General features: G+C 37.1%; 2 protein-coding genes across 2 annotated transcripts in view; one reads left to right on the top strand and one right to left on the bottom strand.

Moving 5' to 3' along the window:
* The first annotated feature begins 3,480 nt into the window (after window positions 1–3,480).
* LOC129726598 (uncharacterized) lies at window positions 3,481–4,967 on the top strand. The gene is made up of 2 exons (XM_055683500.1): window positions 3,481–3,973; window positions 4,037–4,967. Exons 1-2 carry the CDS (start codon window positions 3,560–3,562, stop codon window positions 4,637–4,639), a joined length of 1,017 nt encoding a protein of 338 aa, XP_055539475.1. The 5' UTR covers window positions 3,481–3,559; the 3' UTR covers window positions 4,640–4,967.
* Window positions 4,968–13,760: 8,793 nt separating this feature from the next.
* The window catches only part of LOC129726594 (furin-like protease 2), a 728,980-nt gene continuing 719,239 nt past the window's right edge, over window positions 13,761–23,501 (bottom strand). Inside the window, exon 18 of the transcript XR_008728366.1 lies at window positions 13,761–18,549. The gene's annotated coding sequence lies outside the window, so the exon portion shown is untranslated. The remainder of the gene's footprint in view (window positions 18,550–23,501) is intronic.

The raw sequence follows: 23,501 nt of genomic DNA, 5'->3' as shown, positions 1-23,501 counted from the left end.
TAAAACACTGATTCTTCCGGTGGCTTTCTACGGCCATGAACCATGGACGCTGAAAGAGGCTGATCGGCGAGCTCTTGGTGTTTTTGAGCGTAGGATTTTTGTTCAATCCTTGGCGGCAAACTAGAAAATGGTGTTTGGCGCAGACGCATGAACCATGAAGTGTACCAGGCATACAAATCGGCGGATATAGTCAAGCGGATAAAACACGGCAGGATTCAGTGGGCTGGGCATGTAGCGAGAATGCCGGATGAGCGTCAAGCGAAGGCTATATTTAGCAGGAATCCCGATAGAGGTCGTCGACTTCGGGGTAGACCCCGCACTCGTTGGATGTGTGCTGTCGAGAAGGGTGCACGCGAAATAGGTGTTAGGAGAGAGTGGAGGATAGCAGCCCAAGACCGAGGGACATGGCGACGTGTTCTGGATTCGGCACTGGATCGATTATCGGTCTATCGCCTTAAAAGTAAAAGTAAGTAATTGTGGATATAATTAATCATCGTTGAAAATAAAACTAATTAAGAATAATTCAACTTCAAAAGGGTTTGTTTCACTTTCACACATAATAACTAGTTGATGATAATGACACTGCATTAAATTCGTGCACCGCGTCTTGTATTTCGACATCAGCGCCAGGGCTGCAAATTTTCGGCACTGGAAACGAAAGTGACGAAAACCGCATTTTCATGATTTTCAGCGTCAGCGGTGTCAATTTTCAGTGAAAGTACGGTCATTAAAAGAAATGAGATATCCGATTTATTATCGGAATTATTCGATTTGAGCTAATTTATCGCATGAAGTCGATGAACTATATAAGCATCTACATTCTCAACCGCTTAAACATCTCTAAAGTAACACAGCGTGTGCGAAATCACAGGAATGCTGCTATCACTATCAACTGATTGGAGCTGTAAGTCTCTTTCATTCTCAGCTCGTTCGTTGAAAGTTGAAATTCAAAGATTTCAATTTCAACTGAAAATCCCTTCATGACAGTGAAGGTTTAGAACGCTGATCAGCGCTAGCGTACGTGCATGTGTCAAATTGGGAAGCACAAAATATGTGTGAGATTGCATGAAAGTGCTCCAGGCGCTGTTTTCGCGTGATGATTGTTTTTCGATTGAAAATTTGGAATGATGGTTTATCGTAGCGATTGAGTTGGGTTTCAGTATTGTATCTCTTAGTCTGTGATATAAAAAAGCTGCTATTTTTACTTTCCGCAAAATCGAGTCAAATCCATAGGATAGTCATAGTTTTATGGACAGTGTAGTCCGAAACACTCATCCTAGTAATTTTAATTATTTCGCCATTGAGAAAAAACCGTAGACCTTAATACGCGTACAATAAATTGGCCGGATTGGCATTTCCTCCAGGAATTCAAAATATGTTTTTGTGGTTATTTTCTCCACACTGATTCTGAGAAGCATTCTGGTTAGTCTCTAGAGACCAGTTTTTAAGAAGATACAAACAACTGTGTTTGCCAACAAACTAATATTGAAAAATGAAAATAATAATTCTAGGCAAAAACATTTTTAATACGTTCTTGCTAGAAACAATGATGATGATGGTCCCACCTCATACCCCTACATCGGTTTGAGCTGGTCGATTTATCTAAGTAAAATATTATATAGAGTCATACAATGTAACCAGTTGATAAATAAATAACGGACTGGTTATTAATACAGACATAGTAACCCTCCCAAATAACATTTTAAGTTTTAAAATAGATTTATAGCAGTAAATGTGGTAAACATCACAAAACCACATTTAAAACTAATTGCGCCATTAGTGCCACTTCCAAACTACTATAAAGCTACATATAGTTCAGGACCCAAGTAACACACAAAACATGTTAGAAAATAAGTAACAACGAAATTAGTCATATAAGTGTACTACAAGCGCAATTGAAAACCTGTGTTATTATATTGTGTTTGAAGTTGTTTTTCATCAGTAATACAACCGCATTTCGAACACAAGCTCGTTTTTTCTGGTTTTGGAGATGTTTTTAATAACATGAGTTCAAGAATGACAATCACTATCACTTGGTCTTTTCGTAAGACATTACACAATCTAATAACAACACTACGTACCTGTAAAATGCTTTTCCTTAGTACAGTAGTCGTAGCATTTAACACCTAACTTAAAATTACTTGATCAAATTATTATTGAAATTATATGAACGATTTCTATATTTATTCGGAGCGGTTTTGACGCGCCATCAAAAGATAAACAAAACCCTTGCAGTGTAACCAATATCACTTCAGATTTTTGTTATTGTATATCTAACAACGTTTTCTAGTTTTGTTAGATTTTATATTCAGATAACGTTGAAACTATGCGAAAACAATTTCAATATTCAAGCGAAAGAAACAACTCTTTTTGAATGGTTGAATATTATATCTTGTCATCATTTTATAATCAATTAAAACTGCCACTGAAAAAAGAAATTGCCGATCTAGTTGCACTGCGCAGACATAACACATTTGCGCATGCGCTGGTTAACAGTTGTCATAGCAACAGATTTGCGCATTGCCGTATTAGTACTCGAGATGTATTTTGCCACTTAATTATATCAAGTTGGCTTGCTTTCATGCAGTTATCGGTACTTGTTCTACTAGCCTTCATGTTTTGCGCTTTTCTGGTGATATTGATGTCATGGAATAGGTAACGTCAACTATTCAATACCAACGTGTGTTACTTGGGGAGGGCCCACTCTATAGAACGATGTGAGAACCTTAAATAAAAACCCTCATAAGAACTTTTGCACTTCGTTTTGTGCTTTTCACAATCTTTGTACAACATCTTTAAAACTATTTTAAAACAAAACTGTTTTTTTCTAAAGGCCAGCAAAAGTGTTTCATGAATGAATTCAATAAAACAAAACAAACGCTTTCTCATTAAGAGCTTGACACTTTGGTGGCTAATTGAATAACGGTGGTAAATGCTTTCCTTCATTCGAAACTTTTGAAATCGTTTTTGTGGTTTGGTGTGCTTAACATTGCCGGCGAATTAAAATTTTTGGTGGTTCTTTGATCTGATAGGGCCTTTAAAGAGATGCGCCTTAAAAATTGTCTAATTGAAGAGGAATTTTTAAAATTGTCTGGAATAAATAATTTTTTGTTCTACTATATGTAAGCCATTACGACTCACTGAATTCTGGCAAACAAGTGTTGAAGTTCACCATTCCTTAAATCGAAACTCTATTTTATAAGAAAATGTAGAAAAATTGCAATTTTGTTCAGATGAAAAATATTATTTAAACATGGCGACAAAATTGCAGCTGTATTTCTTAACATAGTAGAATAAAGCATGTTACACTTTTCTAATACTGCAACAGAACTGTTTTTTCCTACTGTGGCATCTTGAAATTAATATCTAGATCAAAAGGCTTTATACGAAACCAAACAATCTTATCCATTACCTATTGGTTTTATGACTGTTTATACAATGGCAACACGGTTTCAAACGTTTGACAGTTCCGAATCATATCAAAACAAAGTTGGTATCCGCTCGCTGCTTTTCTTTTCTCTGTATTTTATTGTTTGTTTTAACTTGCTATTAGTTTAAAATGCCATTCAAAGTAGTTCAGACAACCGAAAAAGGCGGAACCTGTTTAACTGTTGTGCCCGCGAGATGGGAACAAAACGGTGTTTTGTTGTGGCCGAAGAAGAGTGCCGTGGCAAAACTGTTGCACGACGAGAATTCTGTTCCTGCTGCAAACTGGGAGCGGATTAATTGTGTCAACAAACGAGTCTTCAATGATCGCGAAGCAGCGGAAGAAGAAATACGAAAAATGGAATCTGCATCGGACACAGAAGCAGACGAAAATTTGGTTTTCATTCCCCCTACTCGAGTAAAAAGACCGCGACTTCAGCAAACAAACATCTTAGGAGATGTTAGCGTACTGAAAGATTTCAATCGATCAATTGAACGGCTGGATAACGACAAGCAGGAGCAAGCAATCTACAGAGACAATGATCTGGTAAGAAACTTTTAAATTTTCTATGTAATGTATGTTAAGCTAAGCTAATAATATGATTTTAAGAACCCTTCATTTGAACCTGAGCCGGACACCGTGCTGTTGCTGACTGAAGAAGCAGATGTGGACAATGGAGACTCAATTGTAATCATCCCACAGGAAATCGATGCAGGAAACGATGATCGTGCCAACAATGTTTTGGACACCATCTTATTAAATCTCACTAGCATTCGTAACGAACAAATAAAAATAGTACAGTGCATTGCAACGATGCAAACCAGTATTGAATACCTTGCACAAGCTGTTTTGAATAATAGACCGTCCGCTAATCCTTCTGCTAAGCGTACCAATGTGTTTTCAAAGCCTATTAACACAGCATCAGAGCTTACCGAACTGGAGGAGAATTTGAAAGACGATGCTATATTTGGTGAAATTGTTTCAAACATGAGCTTCATCTGCGGTTCAAATGGAAAGTCAAATGGTGTTGATTGCTGTTACAAACTGATTGATTATTTCATGACGCGAGAGTTTCTAACAGAATGTTCATGGACCGGAAAAAGCCGCGGTGCAAATGAAAATAGATCGCATAGCGCAGAGGGATCGGAATGTGCCAGTAAGGTACCCCTGAATTCCCTGAATTCTACAAGAACTTCCGTGCTTTGTTTTTGAAATTGATTTTGCTCGCTGAGAAAGACTTTACTAAGGTGAACTGTGAAGAATTCTTCAAGAGAGTGATGAAAAACAGTAAGCAAAGATTGGGAGTTAAAAATTCATCCAAGCATAAGAACCGGCCAAAAAACCTTAAATATGTTGTCCAAAAGGATAACACGCAGACAAATAAAATTGCTTGATGTAACCCCATGAGGAGCAGCAACAATGTTTAATATGTTATTTTCTCATTATTTTTGTTACAATTCTGCATTCATTTTATGTTTAGTTTATTTTCTTCTGAAATGTGACAAACATTAGCTTAATGTTATTGCAAAGTATGAAGTAGTGGAATAAAAACAGCTTCGCCCTCTTCGTTACAGGGTATCAATACCATTTTACATTTAATATCGTCGATTGTATATCGCTTAGATGACATTTCCAAACAGTCTGAATTATAAATGTGTAGATAGGTTGAGCGAATAGGTGTTTCAAAAAAACACTTTAGTTCTCTCAAAGCTTTGCCATTTATTTCCAGTGATTCATTTTGAGCAGCAACACATGTGAAACCAACTACTTCGTTAGAATTTGTCAAGAACCATTTGTTAACCTGATCATTACTGAGTGAGAAGTCCTTCCATTCTATTTTTGCATAATATCTTGTGTCGTTTTCTAACGACTCGGCCCTATCCATATTTATTTGTTTTCTCAATGCTGGTTGCGAGTTTCTTATATTAGCGTTCGAACGCATATTTTTCAACAACTGATTGAACTCACTCAACCGTCTCGCAATTTGAGCTAATGGGTTTCGTCCAGTGCGGATCAAATTTTTGATTTGATACAGTTTACTTTCGAAAGGATAAGCATTGAAGGTTTGCAATGTACCAAACTTTTTAACTTCATCCACAAGATGACTAAGGTTATGAATATTGCTGGTAACGTAGTCCTGCCAAATACAATTTTTTAAAATGCTCAATAAAGTGCATCAAAAGTTCATGGGCCAAGTCCAAGTACTGTTTGTATTCTTCTGAAGAGCAAATAGTTATAACACAAAAAAACACAAGAAAGTGTTCGTAGAATTCAGCAGGTAAAACTGGCTTCAGCACCACAATTGAAATATAATGGAGGAACGTCCTGTATTCAGAACCCTTCCAATGGGCCAAACAATCTAAACCTCGTACCGATCGGTGTATCTCTACAGGAGTTCTTATTTGCAGCAGCTTTTTGGAAACCTCTGATGTTATTTTAGATGACCATTTTGTTCTGTATGTACCGATATTTCCATCACGCCAGCCGATTAATAACTTTTTCATCACACCAAGATCAAGAAGATGAAGAGAGTCTCCCACTGGGAAGTCTTCTATCATACCGATTGGCAATCTTAGGAGAGGTGTATCTGTCTTGTGATGTGAACCGTATGTCTTGGTTAGAAATCCTGCATCCGTGCGTTCCCTACACCCGCTTCTAGGAAAAAAGTTGCAGTGCGATAGGTACGAGTATTCGCCAACAGTTGTGCACTTCAAACATCCATTTTGGGCATTGAAGTTTGCCACACCTATGTATATAAATTTCTTGGGTTATTTCATTCTATTTAAACTTATATCGGAATAATACCTTTGACAAATGCCCTTGCTGGTGAATCGCATATGAAACAACGAATTTCCACTGTAATTTTTTGATCATTGACAATAATCCCATTTCTGATAACCTCTTCCATTTTCTCGACAAATGGTTCGAGAAAAGAAACTATGTCTGTAGGTTTGTGCTTTCCGCAGTATATGCCCACAATCATCGGCTGAATGGAAGGCTTTGTATGGATATTGAATAGTATGGGCCAGAATTCATCTCGTGAGCTGTTGTAGATTGGTAGTTCATCTATATATATTTTTATGGAAATACTAAGCGGTGATTCAATTTCTGAGAAGATTTGTTCAATGCAGGTTTTGAATCCGTTATGCCAATACATGCCACCTCCAATTTGTTGAATTGATGCTTCCTTTGGAGTTTTCAGAAGTGTTCGAGGATCTTTCGGAAGAACATCAGAAAGACGACAGTTCAGTATTCTAAGGAGAACCTTCAGTGCGGTTTGCTTTATATTGAAGGTAATAGCCCAAGTTCGAAAATCAGTTAGCAACCGTAGATTTTCAAGGAAGGCATCATCCAAGTCTTCGGAATTATCTTCGAGTTCTTTACCGTTATTTAATAAACCACTAAATGTCTCCTCGTATTCCGAACTTTCTGGTGGAATTTCATTGGAACCGGATATGATTTTGCTTCCTTGTAATTCGTAGGTTCTCTGTCTGATTGATCTGAACAATTATCGCCAACTTGGCCATTTGGCTGCCTCATCGTTGACGGCTTGTTCAATGTGTCAGAGTTGAGAATTTTAAGAAAATTCTGCTTCACTTTCCGCTTGAAATAACCACTACTTTTTATTTTCCTCCACTTATTGTTATTCATTTTGAAACTAAATATGAATGTACTTTAAATATATATTATGATTTAACAGAGAAATCTATCTAGTTTAATTTTGAAAGTTATAGTTATGCGGCAACTATATTGCAGATAAGTAGCGATATCATGCTCTGTTTTAAAACCACAATAAAAAAATATTGATGGTTCTATAAAAGCTTTATTTCGTAGCCGTATTAAGAGATATATAGTCATTACAAAACATATGTTCAGAGCAAACAGAATTGAATAAAAGTGAAGTTTTTCTATTGCTTTGAAAACGATGTGGAAGATGCTATAAACACAGCAGTGATATAAAACCAGCAGTATTCTGATAAATACATCATAAAACTTAAAGAAATAATCGTAGCTTTCATAAAACAATAATAAAACACAAATAAAGCTGTAAGGCAATGAAACTGTTACTTGGGCTTCAATAGAATACCAATAATTTGAAAATAAATTAAAAAAAAAGTTATTCCAAAAACATGGATCCAAGGTTCATCAAGAACGTTTCCAACCCGAAAATTATCTGGACTTGGCTTATCAGAATTTGCTCTGGATAACGATCCAGAACTACGAGAGAGATCCTAAACGCAACGCAAACGGGGAACATTTATTATTTTAGGGCAATTTTTTATTACTTTTTGTGTCTTATGACTGCGCATTATACACAAAAAGCAATAAACAAAAAGTAATAAACATTATGACGGCCACACGCTTGTATGTGTTTCTGCAGGAGAACATACAGCCAAGCACCGCAATGCATGTGTTAGCAAGACTTTACTCGCTGCATTTGTATTGATGCAATAATCAGGTTCATTTCTGTCCCCTTCATCCACACATAATCAGAATCTAAACCGTCAACCTCAAATGTCTAATTAGAAACACTTTTGTTTCGTCCCCCAGTGTTTACTTGAAATAGAAATATGTAATATTGTCTGACCAGAGTTGCCGAATTTGCGAATATTGTTCTGGATGGGCACAAGTTTTGTTTTTTCAAACAGGTCCAAATGAGTTTCCAAGAACCAATGATTATGTGTTGTAGGTAGCTTGCAAGAAAGCGAATGTTTTTGTTTTTCTCTAACGCAGTTTACAGATCGTGATGTCATTTTTGAGCGCATTTCAAGTCTTTGAAATCATCAACGTTTGCATACCCTATGACGGAGAAAATACTGCTTGGCAGCTCTTGTCATATTTTTTAGCTACTCCGTATGCATACAGCTCGTCGAGCTTCGTAGCCGCAAGGTTACAGAGTCCGCTTTGACAAGCGAATGGTGATAGGTTCGAATCTTAGTAGAACCAAACCATTCGTTCGCAGAAAGGACTTTTAAGTATGGGTTTATTTCTCAGGCTCTTCCACACAAAATCTTCTCTCCAGATTTAATAACCTCTCGTCTAAAGCTTCGATAATATCAAAGACTATAGCACGTTATATGCTTTTAGAGTGATAGCCTGCAGGAGGATATGATATGGTCGATAAGGAAGGAAGTAGGTTACTAAGTCTGAAGGAGAAGACAAAAAAAGCACTATAACACGGAGCAGGTTACTTCTCAATGAGAAGCACTGCAAAATGGTAAAAAAAACACAAATGTGCAAACAGCAAAAACGTCCGGACAATGCCACAACAGATCAAACAACTACTGGTCGCAGTGGGGTCCACACAAAAAAAAATGCATACAACGAGCGAACTAATACACGCACACCGGATGAATTGGAGATATAGACCGTTCCGATAATTATAAATACACTTACGATCAACCGTCATTTCAAATAACGTGCAGTATTCAACCAAACGTTGGCTGCGTCCTGTTGTTTACATCCAAAAGAAACAGATGCTGTCATTTTTTCTAACATTTAGTGCGAAATTTTGAAAATGCGTGACCTTTCTCCCGAGCAAAGAAAGCGAATTGTGCACAAATGGGGCACCGTGAGTGGTCTTTCTATAAAAAAATTAGCCAGGGAAGAAGGTATAAGTGTCGGAGCAGTTCAAACCGCATTGCGGAAGTATTGTGAAGAGTGCACATTTACTGATGCCCCAAGACGTGGTAGAAAACCCGGGCCTGTTGATCCCACAATGGACGAAAAAGTTAAGGAATACTACAAGCGGCATCCTTCAGTATCAGTACGAGATGTGGCGAGAAAGCTTGGAACCTCGGCGAGTAACGTTATGCGTGCCAAGGGAAGAATGGGTCTGCAGACCCGTCGGAAGCAGAAGCAGCCAAAACGAAATCCAAAACAAGCTGAATCTGTGAAACCGAGAGCTCGGAAGCTTTATGACAAACTTCTGCCCAAAATAATGGGGTGTTTTATCATGGATGACGGAACCTACATAAAACTGGGCTCTAAGACTCTGACAGGACCGCAATTTTATACATCACCGAAGGGAAAGGATGTCCCTGGACCAGTGAAAGCCATTTACACCGAAAAATTCGGCAAGAAGGTAATGGCTTGGCAGGCCAATTGTGAATGTGGGAAAATATCTCGTCCATTCATTACGAATGACACAATGAATGATAAAATTTACGTGAAAGAGTGTTTGCAGAAAAGGTTGTAACCCATGGTTAAGCGGCATAACAATCCTCCAATCTTTTGGCCCGATCTTGCTTCCTGCCATTACTCTAAGGATGCACTAGGTTGGTATAAAACAAATAATGTCACATGTGTCCCAAAGGAGATGAATCCTCCAAACTGCCCTGAAATTCGCCCTATTGAAACTTTTTGGGCTTTGACCAAGGCAAAGCTGAGGAAATATGTCAAACCAGCGGATAATGTTGAAAAATTTAAAAAAGATTGGCTTAAAGTGGTAAAAATGGTCGGAGAACACACTGTGCAAAAGCTTATGAGTAGTGTTAAGAGAAAAGTTAGAGAACTCGCGTATCCTACGAGAAATAATCCCAACTTGAATTGAAACTGGAAAGAAAACACTTATTATCTATATTTCAGAATAAAATGACCCGAAAAATCCTGTATTTTTTGTTTTATTCAAGAAAGAAGATGTATTTATAATTTTCGGAACAGTCTATAGAAGAAACTTGTAAGGCCTCTGCCAGGCTGAACGTCAACACGAGCGATGGGGCGAGATTTTTGCCGTAGGTTAATGAACAGCTCTACTTACGGTTGTTCATTTACCTACGGCAAGAATCTCGCCCGATCGCTTGCGTTGGCATTCAGCCTATCAGAGGCCTAACATGTGCAACATATGCGACTGTGTGTGATTTTTTTTTGACTTGCGACAGAAAGGGAGCATTTTTCGACAGAAAAATTTTGCATGTGGCTAAATATATGACAGTATGTGTTGTTACTTGACTGGGGAAGAATTTCATTGCCTTTTTTAGTAATGGATTTGTTACCTAAAAGGCAATTTTATTTAGTATGCGAGTAAATAAGTATTGTTGTTGGTATACAACTTGGTATATGAAGTTTTTCGGACAATATTCACCAAACGAACAATCCTGATCTGTTCTTATTCGTTTGGCTGATGATCGTGATTTTTTTGTCAAACGAAAAAAGTAAATGAAATCCTACTCTCACTCAACTCAACGGCAGCCGAAGTAGTCCCTTCCACCACACTATCTCTCTCACCGCACGCGCATTCATCCTATCGGGGCCATGTCACCATCCATATCACCTCGGCATCATGATATCGCGGATATAATTTTATTCATTAAGACTTTAGTTGGATTAATAATCCAATAAATAATAATAATCATGTTCAAAAACCAATAAAAACCAGATCTGCAGCAGTTGGCAACACGGCCAAAAGACATTTGTCGCAACCTCACAAATTTCTTAGTTCGTGTTGCATGCAAAAAAGAAGGAAGCAAATATTTTTACTTTTGTCATCCCGTACATCTTGACAATTGCATAGTTCGCGTTGGTGATAGTCAACTAGCTGACATCTCTATCCTAATTGCATTGCTTTTGTTGTCTTGTTTTTGCTTTGACCTGTTTTTTGTTTTTTTTTCTCTTTTCAATTACCAAAGCAAATGTCGAACCATATCATCTCACTGTAGTGTGAACCCCCGAAGTGATATCCGATATCATCTGGCGAAACCAGGTGATATGTGGCGTAATCTGAACATGGCATAACCATGTATCTGTTTTTTCTAAGAAACCAATGCACCAAGCCAGCATTTCATTACGGATTCGCGTTTAGTCGCAATCTGTACACCCAACGCAAACGGGGAACATTTTATTACTTTAGGGCAATTTTTTATTACTTATTGTGTCTTATGACTGCGCATTATACACAAAGAGTAACAAACCAAAAGTAATAAAAATTATGACGGGCACACGCTTGTATGTGTTTCTGCAGGAGAACATACAGCCAAGCACCGCAATGCATGTGTTAGCAAGACTTCACTCGCTGCCTTTGTATTGATGCAACGATCAGATTCATTTTGTCCTCTTTATCCACACATAATGAGAATCTCACTCGTCAATCTCAAATGTCTAATTAGAAACACTGTCGTTTCGTCCCCCAGTGTTTACTTGAAATGAAAATATGTTATACTGTCTGAACAGAGTTGCCGAAGTTGCGAATATTGTTCTGGATGGGCACGAGTTTTGTATTTTCAAACAGGTACAAATGAGTTTCCATGAACCAATGAGTATGTGTTTTAGATATCTTGCTAAATATATGGCAGTATGTGTTGTTACTTGACTGGGGAAGAGTTTCATTGCCTTTTAAGTAATGGATTTGTTACCTAAAAGGCAATTTTGCGCTATTACTTCTTAAGTAAAAAGAAAAAGTTTTGCGTGTACTGTGTTTTACTAATATTTAATTTAAGCTGTTTAAATTTTAACCAATTCGCCAGATAATGTAAATGTTGATTCAAAAATGCAACAATATCGTTTGGATTTTGTGCTGCATTGAACAGAACAGTGTCATCGGCAAATAAATTTATATCGCAAAACCATAAAACAATAAAATAATAAAAGATGAAAAAAAATCTTGGAGACAATTGAAAAAAAAGATTTGTTTCAAATGTGATAGTTTTTCGAACAAATTTTTATTTTAAACCAGATTTTTACCCGTCAACCTTCAAGATAAAAATACACCTGGAGGTACTCAAATGAAGAGGTCTGCTTTCAAATCGACAAATGAGCGGGAGTCTTGACGGCAAGAATCTCGCCCGATCGCTCGGGGAAGAGGAACCGCTCCTATATTCATCTCATCGCTCTGATTTGTCGAATTCACCGTCGAATTTCGCTATTTTTCTTCGAAATAAATCTGGACCACTCGACTGAATCGGTAAGTAAATTTGAAATTACTTTTTTACTTAAAAAAAAATTACAAAATACATAACACTGGTTGACAAAAGCGAAAAAAATTGCACTAATAAGATTCTAGCTTTTTGAATATTCCCGTGAATTTTGGTGCCCCTAGTAAACGCAGAGGTGCGTCAAAAAACCGGAGAATAATTGTTCGCCGAGGTCGTCGCTTCTACGTTTGATTAGAGTAACTAAGATGTGCTATTATTTTCATTAGGCAACAGCAATCAGCGAAATGAAGCTACAAGGGATTGAATCGATAATTAAAACCAGTGTCATCTATCAAGTACTTATCAAATAGTGACGCTCGTTGACGCATCACCCCGCACAAAATTAAGCACTTATCTTAGGTGACTGGGGTGCCGTAATTTAATTTTCAGTCAATGCACAATCTCTGCCTCCCGGAAAATCCTGCTCCGGAACGTGGACCATTAACGTTCCGCAATCGTTCGCAGTGAAAAGCGGAAGAATCGCACTCGCTGTTAAATTTATAATCTTTGCTCGCCCTGCTAAGTCCATTAATTTACCAAAAAGCAACGTCCCCGCTCCGTGTCCTGACAGTAACCCCACCGCGATAGAGCGCGGTTTTAATCCCCTTCAGCTCAGCCCGTTCTTCGGTGTGGCAGCATTCGCCCGCCAGAATACTGTTTTCATTTCGTTATGCTGCGGGCTGGGTAGATTTTAGAAGCTAATCTCGTTGCGGCGAAGCGATTTATTGGCGCAATTTAGTTCAGTCGGTCGTTCGTTCGTCCGTTTGGTCCCCCAGGCCAGAACCGCTTGTTTATAAATTAATTATTAATCATTCGGGAGTCGGTTAGAAGGCGGTGATATCTCTTGCGTCGAATCACGGCGCAGCCAGGAAAGCGGTTAGTTTTGCATTGGATTTATTTTTTTATTGATCCTTCTTTTTTTTCTATAAAATAGTTTTTACGGTTTTTTTCTTTTCTTCAGTTTTCGGTGTTCCATCGCTTAGACGTTCGTCTGCTGCTCTAGTTTGTTAGTTAATATCGTTATCTAAACATTTAAAGCACGATTCAAATTCACGTGTTCTTACTTCGTTTTTTTTCTTGTTTTATATTTTTCTTCTATTTATTTATTTCGTTCGCATTCACCACACCTCGATATCAGTTCGAAGTATGTGTTGCTCCGTCATATTTGTATATAAATTATAAACAATTAACTATTTAACACCGTATCACCCCGATTTAGTTCGTGTTTTTGCCAGCAGTTACAGTCGTAATCTTCAAGCGCAAGTTTTTTTGCTAACCTCTGAAGGACAAGTAGAATACACAGAGATACGTTCAGTTGCAGAGTTCAGGGCGAATAACAACACTGTTTGCAGATTTTCCATACAAAACTTAGCCGCATACTAGGAAGTCGATTTGACAACGGAATAGTAGAAAGTTGGTATACAAATCGTCCGAGAACCAGAGGCCTCTTCGCAGTCATGTCCGGTCGTTACGGTAAAACCAATCTGTCCTTTCTCTGGCCGCATCCGGTTTGGGTAACTTTTGATCTGCAGCGCAGTGCGTCAGTGTTTTTTTTTCAGTTCAAACGATTCTAGGGTTTATTTACATATTTTACATTATTAACAATTGCTCCTAACTGTGGAAAAAGATCTACGGTTTCTGCTTGCGATTCACAACAATGTTTGCGTCGGTTGGTAAACGTGGTCTTGGTAGATTAGCGTTTAGTTCAAATTGAAAGCAAGTTCTCTGATATTTAGCTATTGTTACAGTCAACTGTTTCCCGGGGTGGTATTTTTTCTGGTTAACTTAATTTGAAACGCATAGAAAGCCAAGTGAACATCAACAGTTATCATTACCTTTTGGTACCGTATCAGTGTTACGAAGGCTGTTTTTTTGGAACCATGGGAAAAAAGGTAAACAGTTATTCACAGCATAATCAATTGATGTAACCAATATTGTAATGTATTTATTTGAACAAAGAGCGTGGTCAGTTTTTCGAAAACACGTAGTAGTTTAAAATATAGTAGAAGAAAATTCATAAACATTATTTATGAAAAGAAAAAGTGAACAGTAAATAGTTTAATTGGCAATATCTGAATTACACTAGCCTTCAAATTAGTTAAAAAATTTCCAATGAATCTCACACTGGAAAAAAAGAAAGTTTATAGCCTTTCTGGCTGAGGAACAACGAATCCGGTGAGCAATTACTCAGTGGCTTTTTGGCGCTTTTCGTAGACGGCTTTTTTCCAGTTGGAGTCTTAGAGTAAAACCTGTTGTTGATCAGTGTTACCATAAAATTATACTATCATCTTTTCAGTGGTTGTGTTCTTTTCTTGACGCTCACTTTACCTCTAAGTTACGAACGTAACTTAAGGGGAGCTGTTTTATTTAGTAGTTATAAAAAATCATGCTTACATTCTGAACTCTACATGGTTTAATTTTGCCCAAAGAGTTCAAATAATCCAACCACTAGAAAAGAGAGTTATTTTTCTAAGTTGTCTGTTATATAAATTCACATGCATTTTATACTTGTAAGAAACATAGCATATCTTTGAAAGTCTATGAAGTTGGAAATTACTCAACACTATTTTAACGTGTACAGAGTCGTGTCTGTCAGACGGTGTTGCCAACAATTTTCAAAAGTACAGTTATTTTGTTTTTGGAAACGCGTAAATGAAGTATTGGAATGGAATATGTGTTGTTAGCCATAGAAATTATTGATAACCGCGATAGGCGAGCAAAGTCATGTCAAAACGGTAAATTGCTATCGTTTTTCATTACATTTAAGGAGCATTGATTGTTTATATTACTGAATTCCTTTCAAGTCAAGGGAAAGTTTTTCTGATTTTGTTGTTAGCAGTAATTTTTCTAAATTGCATCTTCAAACCAACTTTGTTGAAAGCTCCAAGTCCAAGTTCAATTGCTAATAACTCAGTTTTCTACAGATTCCCTGTCTTTTATAACAATCGATTGGAAAATTATTTAGAACCAATGTTTTAAACGATGATATCAGCCAATCAGTGCTGAAAACAAGACCAAATATCATCCACTATTGCTACTTTTAGAACCATAATGATATTTACAGACCCCAGATGCCATTTTTACTTTCAAATTGGTGCCTTCCGGTTGCTGTGAAACAACCTACAATGCCATTCGGGCCAATATGCTCAACATGGAATCGAGATAATCCCTGGTGCCAAAAATGTACTGCAGACGCCGTTTTGAAATTCATGATGGTGACTTCTGCTGTTCGAGATCAAATACCACTCATTATGGATATTTCATACACGACCTGAAATCGCCTCCAGACGTAATTTACAAATCCATGGTTGCAACTACAGGTTTCTGGAAAACAGTCTAAAATGGCCGAACACCGCCCAATATGGGTATTTTCGGAAAAGAGATAATGCCCAGCGACCGGAAACTCCAGACTCCATTCTGAAGTTTGAGATGGCGACTGCTGGTTCCCGGAATTCAGTAAAAAATGACCAAATCCACCTTAGGGGCCATCCACATACCACGTGGACACATTTTTAATGAGTTTGACCCCCCCCCTCCCCCTCCGTGGACAACTGCCCATATAAATTTTGAAAAAAATGTATGGACCGTGGACATTAGCCAAACCCCTCCCCCCAAAGCTGTCCACGTGGTATGTGGATGGCCCCTTATCTGTTCAATTCTAGGATCGTAATATTGCCAAGAGCTCTGAAAAAAAAACCCAGATACCATTCTGAAACCCATGGTTACAACTTCCGGTTCCTGGAATTCAATAAAAAATGACCAAATACTACCAAATATGGGTACCTATTTCTGGAATCAGAATGATGCAAAGAGACTGACTCCAGGAGCCATTTTGAAATTCAAGATGGTTCGGAAAACAGTTCAAAATGGCCGAATACCACCCAATGTATGACAAATGGCCCAATATTTATTTTCCAAAATCGAGATGATATCGAGATGAGAGGCCGAATTTCGACTTCAGACGTTGTTTTGAAATTCAAGATGGTGACTTTGGGTTTGAAAAAACGGCCAGAACAGATCAAATACCACCCAAAATGGATATTTTTGTAATCGGGAAACGACCCCAGACGAAATTTTGAAACTTATCCGGGCCATCAAATTATTTCCTAAATTAGTGTTAGATAAAAGTTATTGATAAAAACATCTTGATAAAAAATAGTATCCATGACGTTTATCATTCAAAGAATCATTAAAAAGGAGAAGTTTGCTTTGAACTTATCGCTTGCGATCACTCGCGAATGCAAGTAATGTAACAAATTTTTGTTTTTTTTTCACCTTTGCGGTCGTGGCTTTGCACACAACCGTTCGTTTTGTCTTTGGACGTTGAAGAGGTCTACCAACAATTCTGCTTCAGCCACTTTAAGCAGCGCTCCTTGGTGAAAGAGAAATAATAGTGAAATTTACCGCTTCAGACCACTGAATCGGGTGTATTCCCCAACCTGCGGCGAGAAATTAATTGACGTAAGACAGGCTGTCGCAATTCTACGTTAACCATGCGTCCGTATCTCATACTCAACCTTTTTAACTTTTTTTTTAAAAATCTTGCTTTCAATTTCCTCAGAATAGCCTTTAAGTTTTGAGTTGCTCAGAATGATTTGTTTTGAACATTCAGCAATGTTGAAAGTTTCACATATAAATTTTAACAAGAAATAAAATGATTAATAACGTACATACACTACCTGCCATAAGTTTGGAATCGCTTAACTAAATATTGCAACACCCAGTATGAAAATTGCAGCACCCCGAAAAGTTCAGCTTCACCTATCATGAGCAGATTTATGTAACTTATTCGCCTCATCCCGGTAACCTAGAGAGTAGTGATCTTCATCAAAGTTGTTCAGAAGGTCAAGAGCTTGTGATCGACGGACAGTATTGTTCGGAGTTTAGTTGCAACGCGGCGCTAGTGTGCACTCAAAATTTTTTTTGAGCTTAATTTTTTTCCGAAAATTCCACCGCTTAGAGAGACTTGCGATCTTCAGCAAAGCTGTTATATATGTCAAGGGCTAAAAGCAAGGACTTGTGCAATTGATTTGACCGCATAGCGGCGCTAGTGTGTCTGCAGTTTTGTGTATTTTATCTCGCGAATCCGATCATTTTGCAAGGTTGTTCAACAAACTGTATATTAAGTTTGTTTAGAAATTCAGCCACTACAAGGCGCGTGTAAGCTTATAGTAAGGAGTAAAAAAAAGAAAAATTTATCTTGAGAATCCTACCATTTAGAAAGTTGTGATCTTCAGCAAAGTTGTTGAAGAGGCCAAGGGCTTTAAATTGGTGCAATTGATTCGACATTAAACCGTAACGCGGCGTTAGTCTGCATGTAGTTTCGAATATTTCGAACTCAATTTATCTCATGCATCCAACCAGTTAGAAAGATGTAGATTTCAGCAAAATTGTCCATAAGGGTAAGGGCTCCTGATTGTTATACAGTTTGGTAAAGAATTCTGCTACGTGGCGCTAGTGTGCATGTAGTCTCACGTGTTTCGTACTCGTGCACCCAACCGCTTAGAAAGCTTTGGTCTTCAGCAAATTTGTTTAGAACCTCTTGAATGTTTGGTTTGTGGACAGTTTGGTTGGAAATAACGCCACTTCGTGGCGCTGTTCTGTGTCTTGTATTGAGTCTTATAAACTGAAGTTATATAGAAAGTCCACCTATTTCAAAAATTGCAGTATTAAACAACTCAGCAAATGAATCTTTTAAAAGAAATTGAGTATTTCAAATTATTTTGTTTTCAATATCTTTTTAATGATTGATTTATAAATGTCTGTGTTAATTCGGAAAAAGTGTTTTAATTTGAGCAGAATACGACATGCAACATTAAGTGTGTGACACAGAGGTTTTGTGGCCATGTGGATAGCGGCGTCCATCGTTCAGCAATACCCACGAAGTTGAAATATATCTTAGTAGACATTACCACCAGTTTCTAGAAAGTAAGAATCGCGGGAGTTATGATCAGAACACGGCGAATTAAGTACACTTAGCACCATCCAGAAGCCTGAGTCTGAACGAATTTGCTGAATACCGCAACACTTTATCTCTTCGGAAACACGTGATATCTGCCCATTCTAAGTGATGCGAACTATTTTCAAAGCGGCACCTGATCAAAATTATTTTGACCAAAAAAAAATTGATTTGAGAGTCGTAGTGACCTAAGCGAAGTCCTTTCATTGATTATTTTCCATTTTATAGAAGTTGCAATTTTGTGATTAATTTACCTAAAAGAAAGAAACGATTAAATTTTATTTATCTCATTTTCGTATATAAAATTCCATTATGTTCGGCAAAGTTATGGCACTTTGCCGAAGATATCATAATTGTGTCTACTTATTTTAATGGACTTTTGTGGAGTTTTCTATAGAATACCCCTTAAAATAAGTTTTTTCAATATAACTTTTTATAATGTTTATTTACACTCTTTAAATGGTACAAAAGTATCGTTCTATATGACAAAACACACTATGTTATCAAAAAAACCTGAGTACAACTCTGAGAAACTGTAGAAAATCATTATAAAAATTATACTGGAAAAATAGATTTAAAGGGACATTCGAAAGAAAACTTCACAAAAGTCCATTCAAGTGGGCAGATGAAAGAATGATGTCAGCAACATAATTTGTAAAAACAGAATTGGGCGACCACAACTGAGCTAAGTATTCGATATTTGAGTGCTTGTTCTCGAATGCAAGAGACAGCGGGAGAAAAATGCCTATGTCTAAATTAAATGCTGTTTGACTTATTATTTAATTGAAAAATGGTTGGGTCTGTAGATATTTGCAGGTTTTGTAGATATCTGTTAGTAAATTAGTGCAATACTTTAATCGAAATCTTCCATAATTCAAGAACTACAAGCGATAAAAATATACTTTCTGCAATAAAATTTTGCGTTTTATTGTAACAAACAACATTGTAGAGCTTTGAAAATAAGCAAATAGAAGTATACTATCTTCTGCAAAATTGTTTCTTATAAAATTTACTATAACTTTGCCAAAGAAAGAGGATTTCTATATGCAAAAATGAGAAGAGTAAAATTTGTTTCCCACTGTTAAGTGAGTTGATCTGAAAATTGCAAACAAACAATAATTATTGAAAGAACTCCGCTGGAGACATACAGCTCTAAAATTATTTTTGTTTGGGTCAAAACAATTTCGATCACGTTTCTGCAGCTTTTGCATCACAGTGTGTGATGCCAAACTTTCTCAAGGGTGCTGCAACACTGTTGTCAAAATAACGTACCATCACGTAAATACTGCACTGCTAAAATATCATATCGAGAAGACTGGGAACTCTGCCTGAAATCGAGCAACAATTCTATCAACGCAGTCCTTTAAACAAAAGTGGAACTGACGTACGCTAGTGTGTGTTGATTAACGATTGTGCTCGTAAATAAATACAAATAAACGGAAAACACTAGCTTTGCTCGCTGTAAATGTGATTTACAACGGATTGGTAATTTACCTTCATCTGTTAACCGATAGTCATTAAATTTATAGTTACAGAACTTGGAACCTCTTGTTTACTGCGTTGCGAAAGCGGACTGAACGCACAGGTGGGAAATGGGTGAAAAGTTATTTGTTTTCACTGCTTTCACTGGCATTAAATATTATCACACACGCAAAGTCTTCGTGGCGATCTAATTACCAACACTTCACCTTTTAAGGTGAAACGGGGCGGGATCCAAGCATTATTTTATCATTGTCAACAGTACATGGTTGCCAGATTTTTGATTTTTGATGCCATAAAATTCAACAGAATGATCAATTTAAGCAAAACATTTTTAGTACATTTCATATTATCTTCTCTTTGAAAAGCTTTGATGATCAGCTGAAACCACTGAGAGCATGTCACATTAGAAATGAAAACACATATACTTCCAATGTGAAGTTCACATAATTGAACAAAATGCTACTGCCAAAGCGGGCGCACAACTTGACATGACACACGCAGTTGATTTGAAACTAGAAAAAAGGAAAAACCGTTATTTTGCAAGGCGCTGTAGGGTGACGGGAGTATTTTGGCGCACATGCATATTTTGGCCCACCCGGTAACATTTTACGCATTTTATCTGATAAACTCAATAAATATTAGAAATTATGCATATTCAAAGTCATGGCTGAGTCAACCCAAAGTCAAGAAGAAGTGGTAATACACAAGTCAACGTCCGGTAGCTATTGTAACAAATATGTATGCTTTTGAAACAATTCGTTGTTGTAGTAACATCAATAAAATGTCATAGAAACAGTTTGTATACTCTAACATGTCGGAAAAAGTTGAAAAAGTGGTTAAACGCATGGCCGAAATATGTTTGCCTCTTTCTGAAGCAAACATATTTTGGCCATGCCAAGTTTTGGCATCTCCACGTGAACAAAGAAGCAGCTTGTGACAATTTACAGGTAATTACTTCTTAATATATCACATTTAACGATATAAAATTAGATAAGAATGCCTGTCAAACCGCTTTAAGCCAAATCATTTCATTTTTAGGTGCCTAAAATTTACAAAATTCACAGCAGAAGGATGTTCTCCTCAAACTCATTATTTTTCCACTAAAAATACCGATGATGATCTTAAATATAATTAGTCCGAACTATTTCCATACACGTCTGTAGATATACAGGTGGGCCAAAGTAAAAATTTGGTGGACCAAAATATGTTTTTAGTACTTCGTAGAAATTTTGATATTTCTAGGATATTTTTCAATATGTTGCATTGTTGAACGGTGTATATTAAAAAAGACACTTAGCTTTTAGCAAAGGTATAATAGAGTAGGTATTTATGTTGAAAAATTGTGTTTTTTTTTAATGACCTGTGCGAACACTTCCCAAAGCTGGCCAAAATACCCCCGTTACCCTACTAAAAGGAAAATTTTAGCCCATTTCTGCCGATTTTCACGAAAATTTAATTACGATCGCGATGTTTTTCGAGTAAAGAGAAAAGTATACTTAGTTTGAGTGGTTACGCGACTTTTTGTGCCGGTATTTGTGGAAAATAAAATAAATAAGTGCATTTCAAGGGGCATTTCCAAAATGCTGTAGTATGCAGGAGGAAGCTATCGGTCCTTCCTTGCTTGGATTCCGTTTCATTTTACGTTAAAAGATGGAATGTGCTGTTTGATTCGACACTTGTCATTTGTATCCAGCTTTTTACGCGCCATAATGGCTGACGCTATAATGAAAAATTCGTAATATGTTACCTACCCCTTTGACAACTCTGTTTACGTCGATTTGACTTTTCATGTACTTCGCAAGGAAAAGACTGAATTTGGCAACATAAGTAAAAAACTAATTTTTTTTCTAATTCTAGTCAGTTTCATCGCGGCGTGCTGAGATGCGGGAACACAATAGTAGAGGGTGATTCGACATTGGTCTTAGGAAGAGTTACCCTTACCCAGTAGTTTAATTGGCCAAAACACCTTGCCGGAGACAACGGAGATTGCGGGTTCGAACAAAAGTGTTGCCAAAAAAAAACAGAAATCACTAAACTGACGTAAGCAGAGAGGTTCGCAAATTACGAACACCCATTATAGTACCTGCCATTATGGTGCGTAAAAAGCCATTATGGTGCGTTGAGAAAGACCTTAAGTTTCTCAAGCACCGTTTGAATGCATAAAAATAGGAACCTATCTAAACAACCTGATACTATTCAGAATTTTTAAGCGCACAATAATGGAAAGTTATTGTGCCGAATTGTTAAATCGGGTACGACCAGGTAATAGATTAATGTTACAATAAATTGTCTAGTGATTAGGTACAGCCAGCAAATTTATGGAGTGAAACTATTCAAAAACGCCGAAACTATAAATTCAACATTCGGTTAAAAATAACGGTTGCATGCTGCTAGTCTTAGCTTGTGATTAGAAGTTTCTATAGAAGGGATCTAGGGTAGCGAACGGCTTCGACAGTTATTTTCTTCGGCAGGTTTTTTGCTTCAATCTTATGCAGAAACCTGCCGAAGAAAACCACTGCCGTAGCCGTTCGCTACCTTATCTGTCAAATATCATGTAACCGCAACCAACATATTTGGCAACATGGCGTCTGTTTGTTTTGATTTTTGTCGTTCTACTCATGAAATTAATTGATGTAAAATTTGATAGAATTGGAACCTTTTTTTTATCAAAACTTGAAAAATCGTGTAAAACTTTTATGAATAATGCGTTGTGTAATGAATTTTTTTGGCAGCAACCTCTATTTGGCAACTAAACACAGCAACCTGTATTCAGTTGATACAGTTACGTAACTGCAGTTTTTTTTCAAAAGAGAAATTTTTGGGGGGCTTAGCATTTCGTAATTTTGGGGGAGGGAAAGTCATACTGAACGTTACTTTTAGTTACATAGAGGGAGAGGGGTTCTAAAATCTCGTTTTTAGCGTTACGTAATATGTGTACGAAGCCAAACAGGTATTACAAGCATAGCCGGAAAGCTCTATGAAATATATTATTGCGATGAAGCATACATTTCGGAGCATTTACATAGGCGTTACACCCAGACCTGTGAAAAGACGTGGTATTATGGGACCACCCAAACGGATGGCAAGGTAACTTCTTGACGTAACGAACAAGTGTTGTCTGCGTATATCTTTTGAAAGTGAACAGAGATAGGTGAACGCATATTCGTAGGAGAAACGATATCGTTTATAATGTGAAATATAATGTTCTGTTACGGAAATAATGGTTAGCGTTTTTGGCATTCATCTTTTGGGTTGAAAGTGTTTGTTGTTTAGATAAATTGCTGAGCATTTTCAACTATTCAATTAATTCAATCATCTTATGACTGGTTAACACGAAAAAATATAGATTCATTTTAACTTAACGTGAAACCATAAAAACAAACCATGAAATTTAACTAACTTCACCTCAAATTGATATAACTAACTTCATCTCAAATTCATCCGAAAACAAATGAAACCCTTTTGTGTTCATGAACCTCATAAAATTGGTAGCAGATTTTAGTTTTATACTGATAATGTTGGTCACTTGGCTAACGAAACAGAAAGATCTTCCCATGGGAAGACATTGAACAAACTTCTCCTGAGTTCACTAAGCTTCTCAATAGACAATAGTTACTTAAAAAGATCAACCAATTGCAACAATCAACCTCAGAATAAATGAAAGTGCAGGTAAGTATTTCCTATTTCTGTCTGAATGAAACCAAATCGTTCGCTTTCCCACCTT

This window comes from Wyeomyia smithii, chromosome 3 (genome assembly GCF_029784165.1).
Source record: "Wyeomyia smithii strain HCP4-BCI-WySm-NY-G18 chromosome 3, ASM2978416v1, whole genome shotgun sequence".
In the NCBI taxonomy this organism is placed as follows: Eukaryota; Metazoa; Arthropoda; class Insecta; order Diptera; family Culicidae; genus Wyeomyia; species Wyeomyia smithii.
The sequence above is the reverse complement of the archived record's forward strand: the minus strand, read 5'-3'. Positions and strand labels throughout refer to the sequence as shown.

Coding starts and splice junctions, on each gene's coding strand:
- LOC129726598 (XM_055683500.1), top strand. CDS start 3,560: ATGCCATTCAAAGTAGTTCAGACAACCGAAAAAGGCGGAACCTGTTTA. Junction 3,974..4,036: donor TCTACAGAGACAATGATCTG/GTAAGAAACTTT, acceptor TATGATTTTAAG/AACCCTTCATTTGAACCTGA.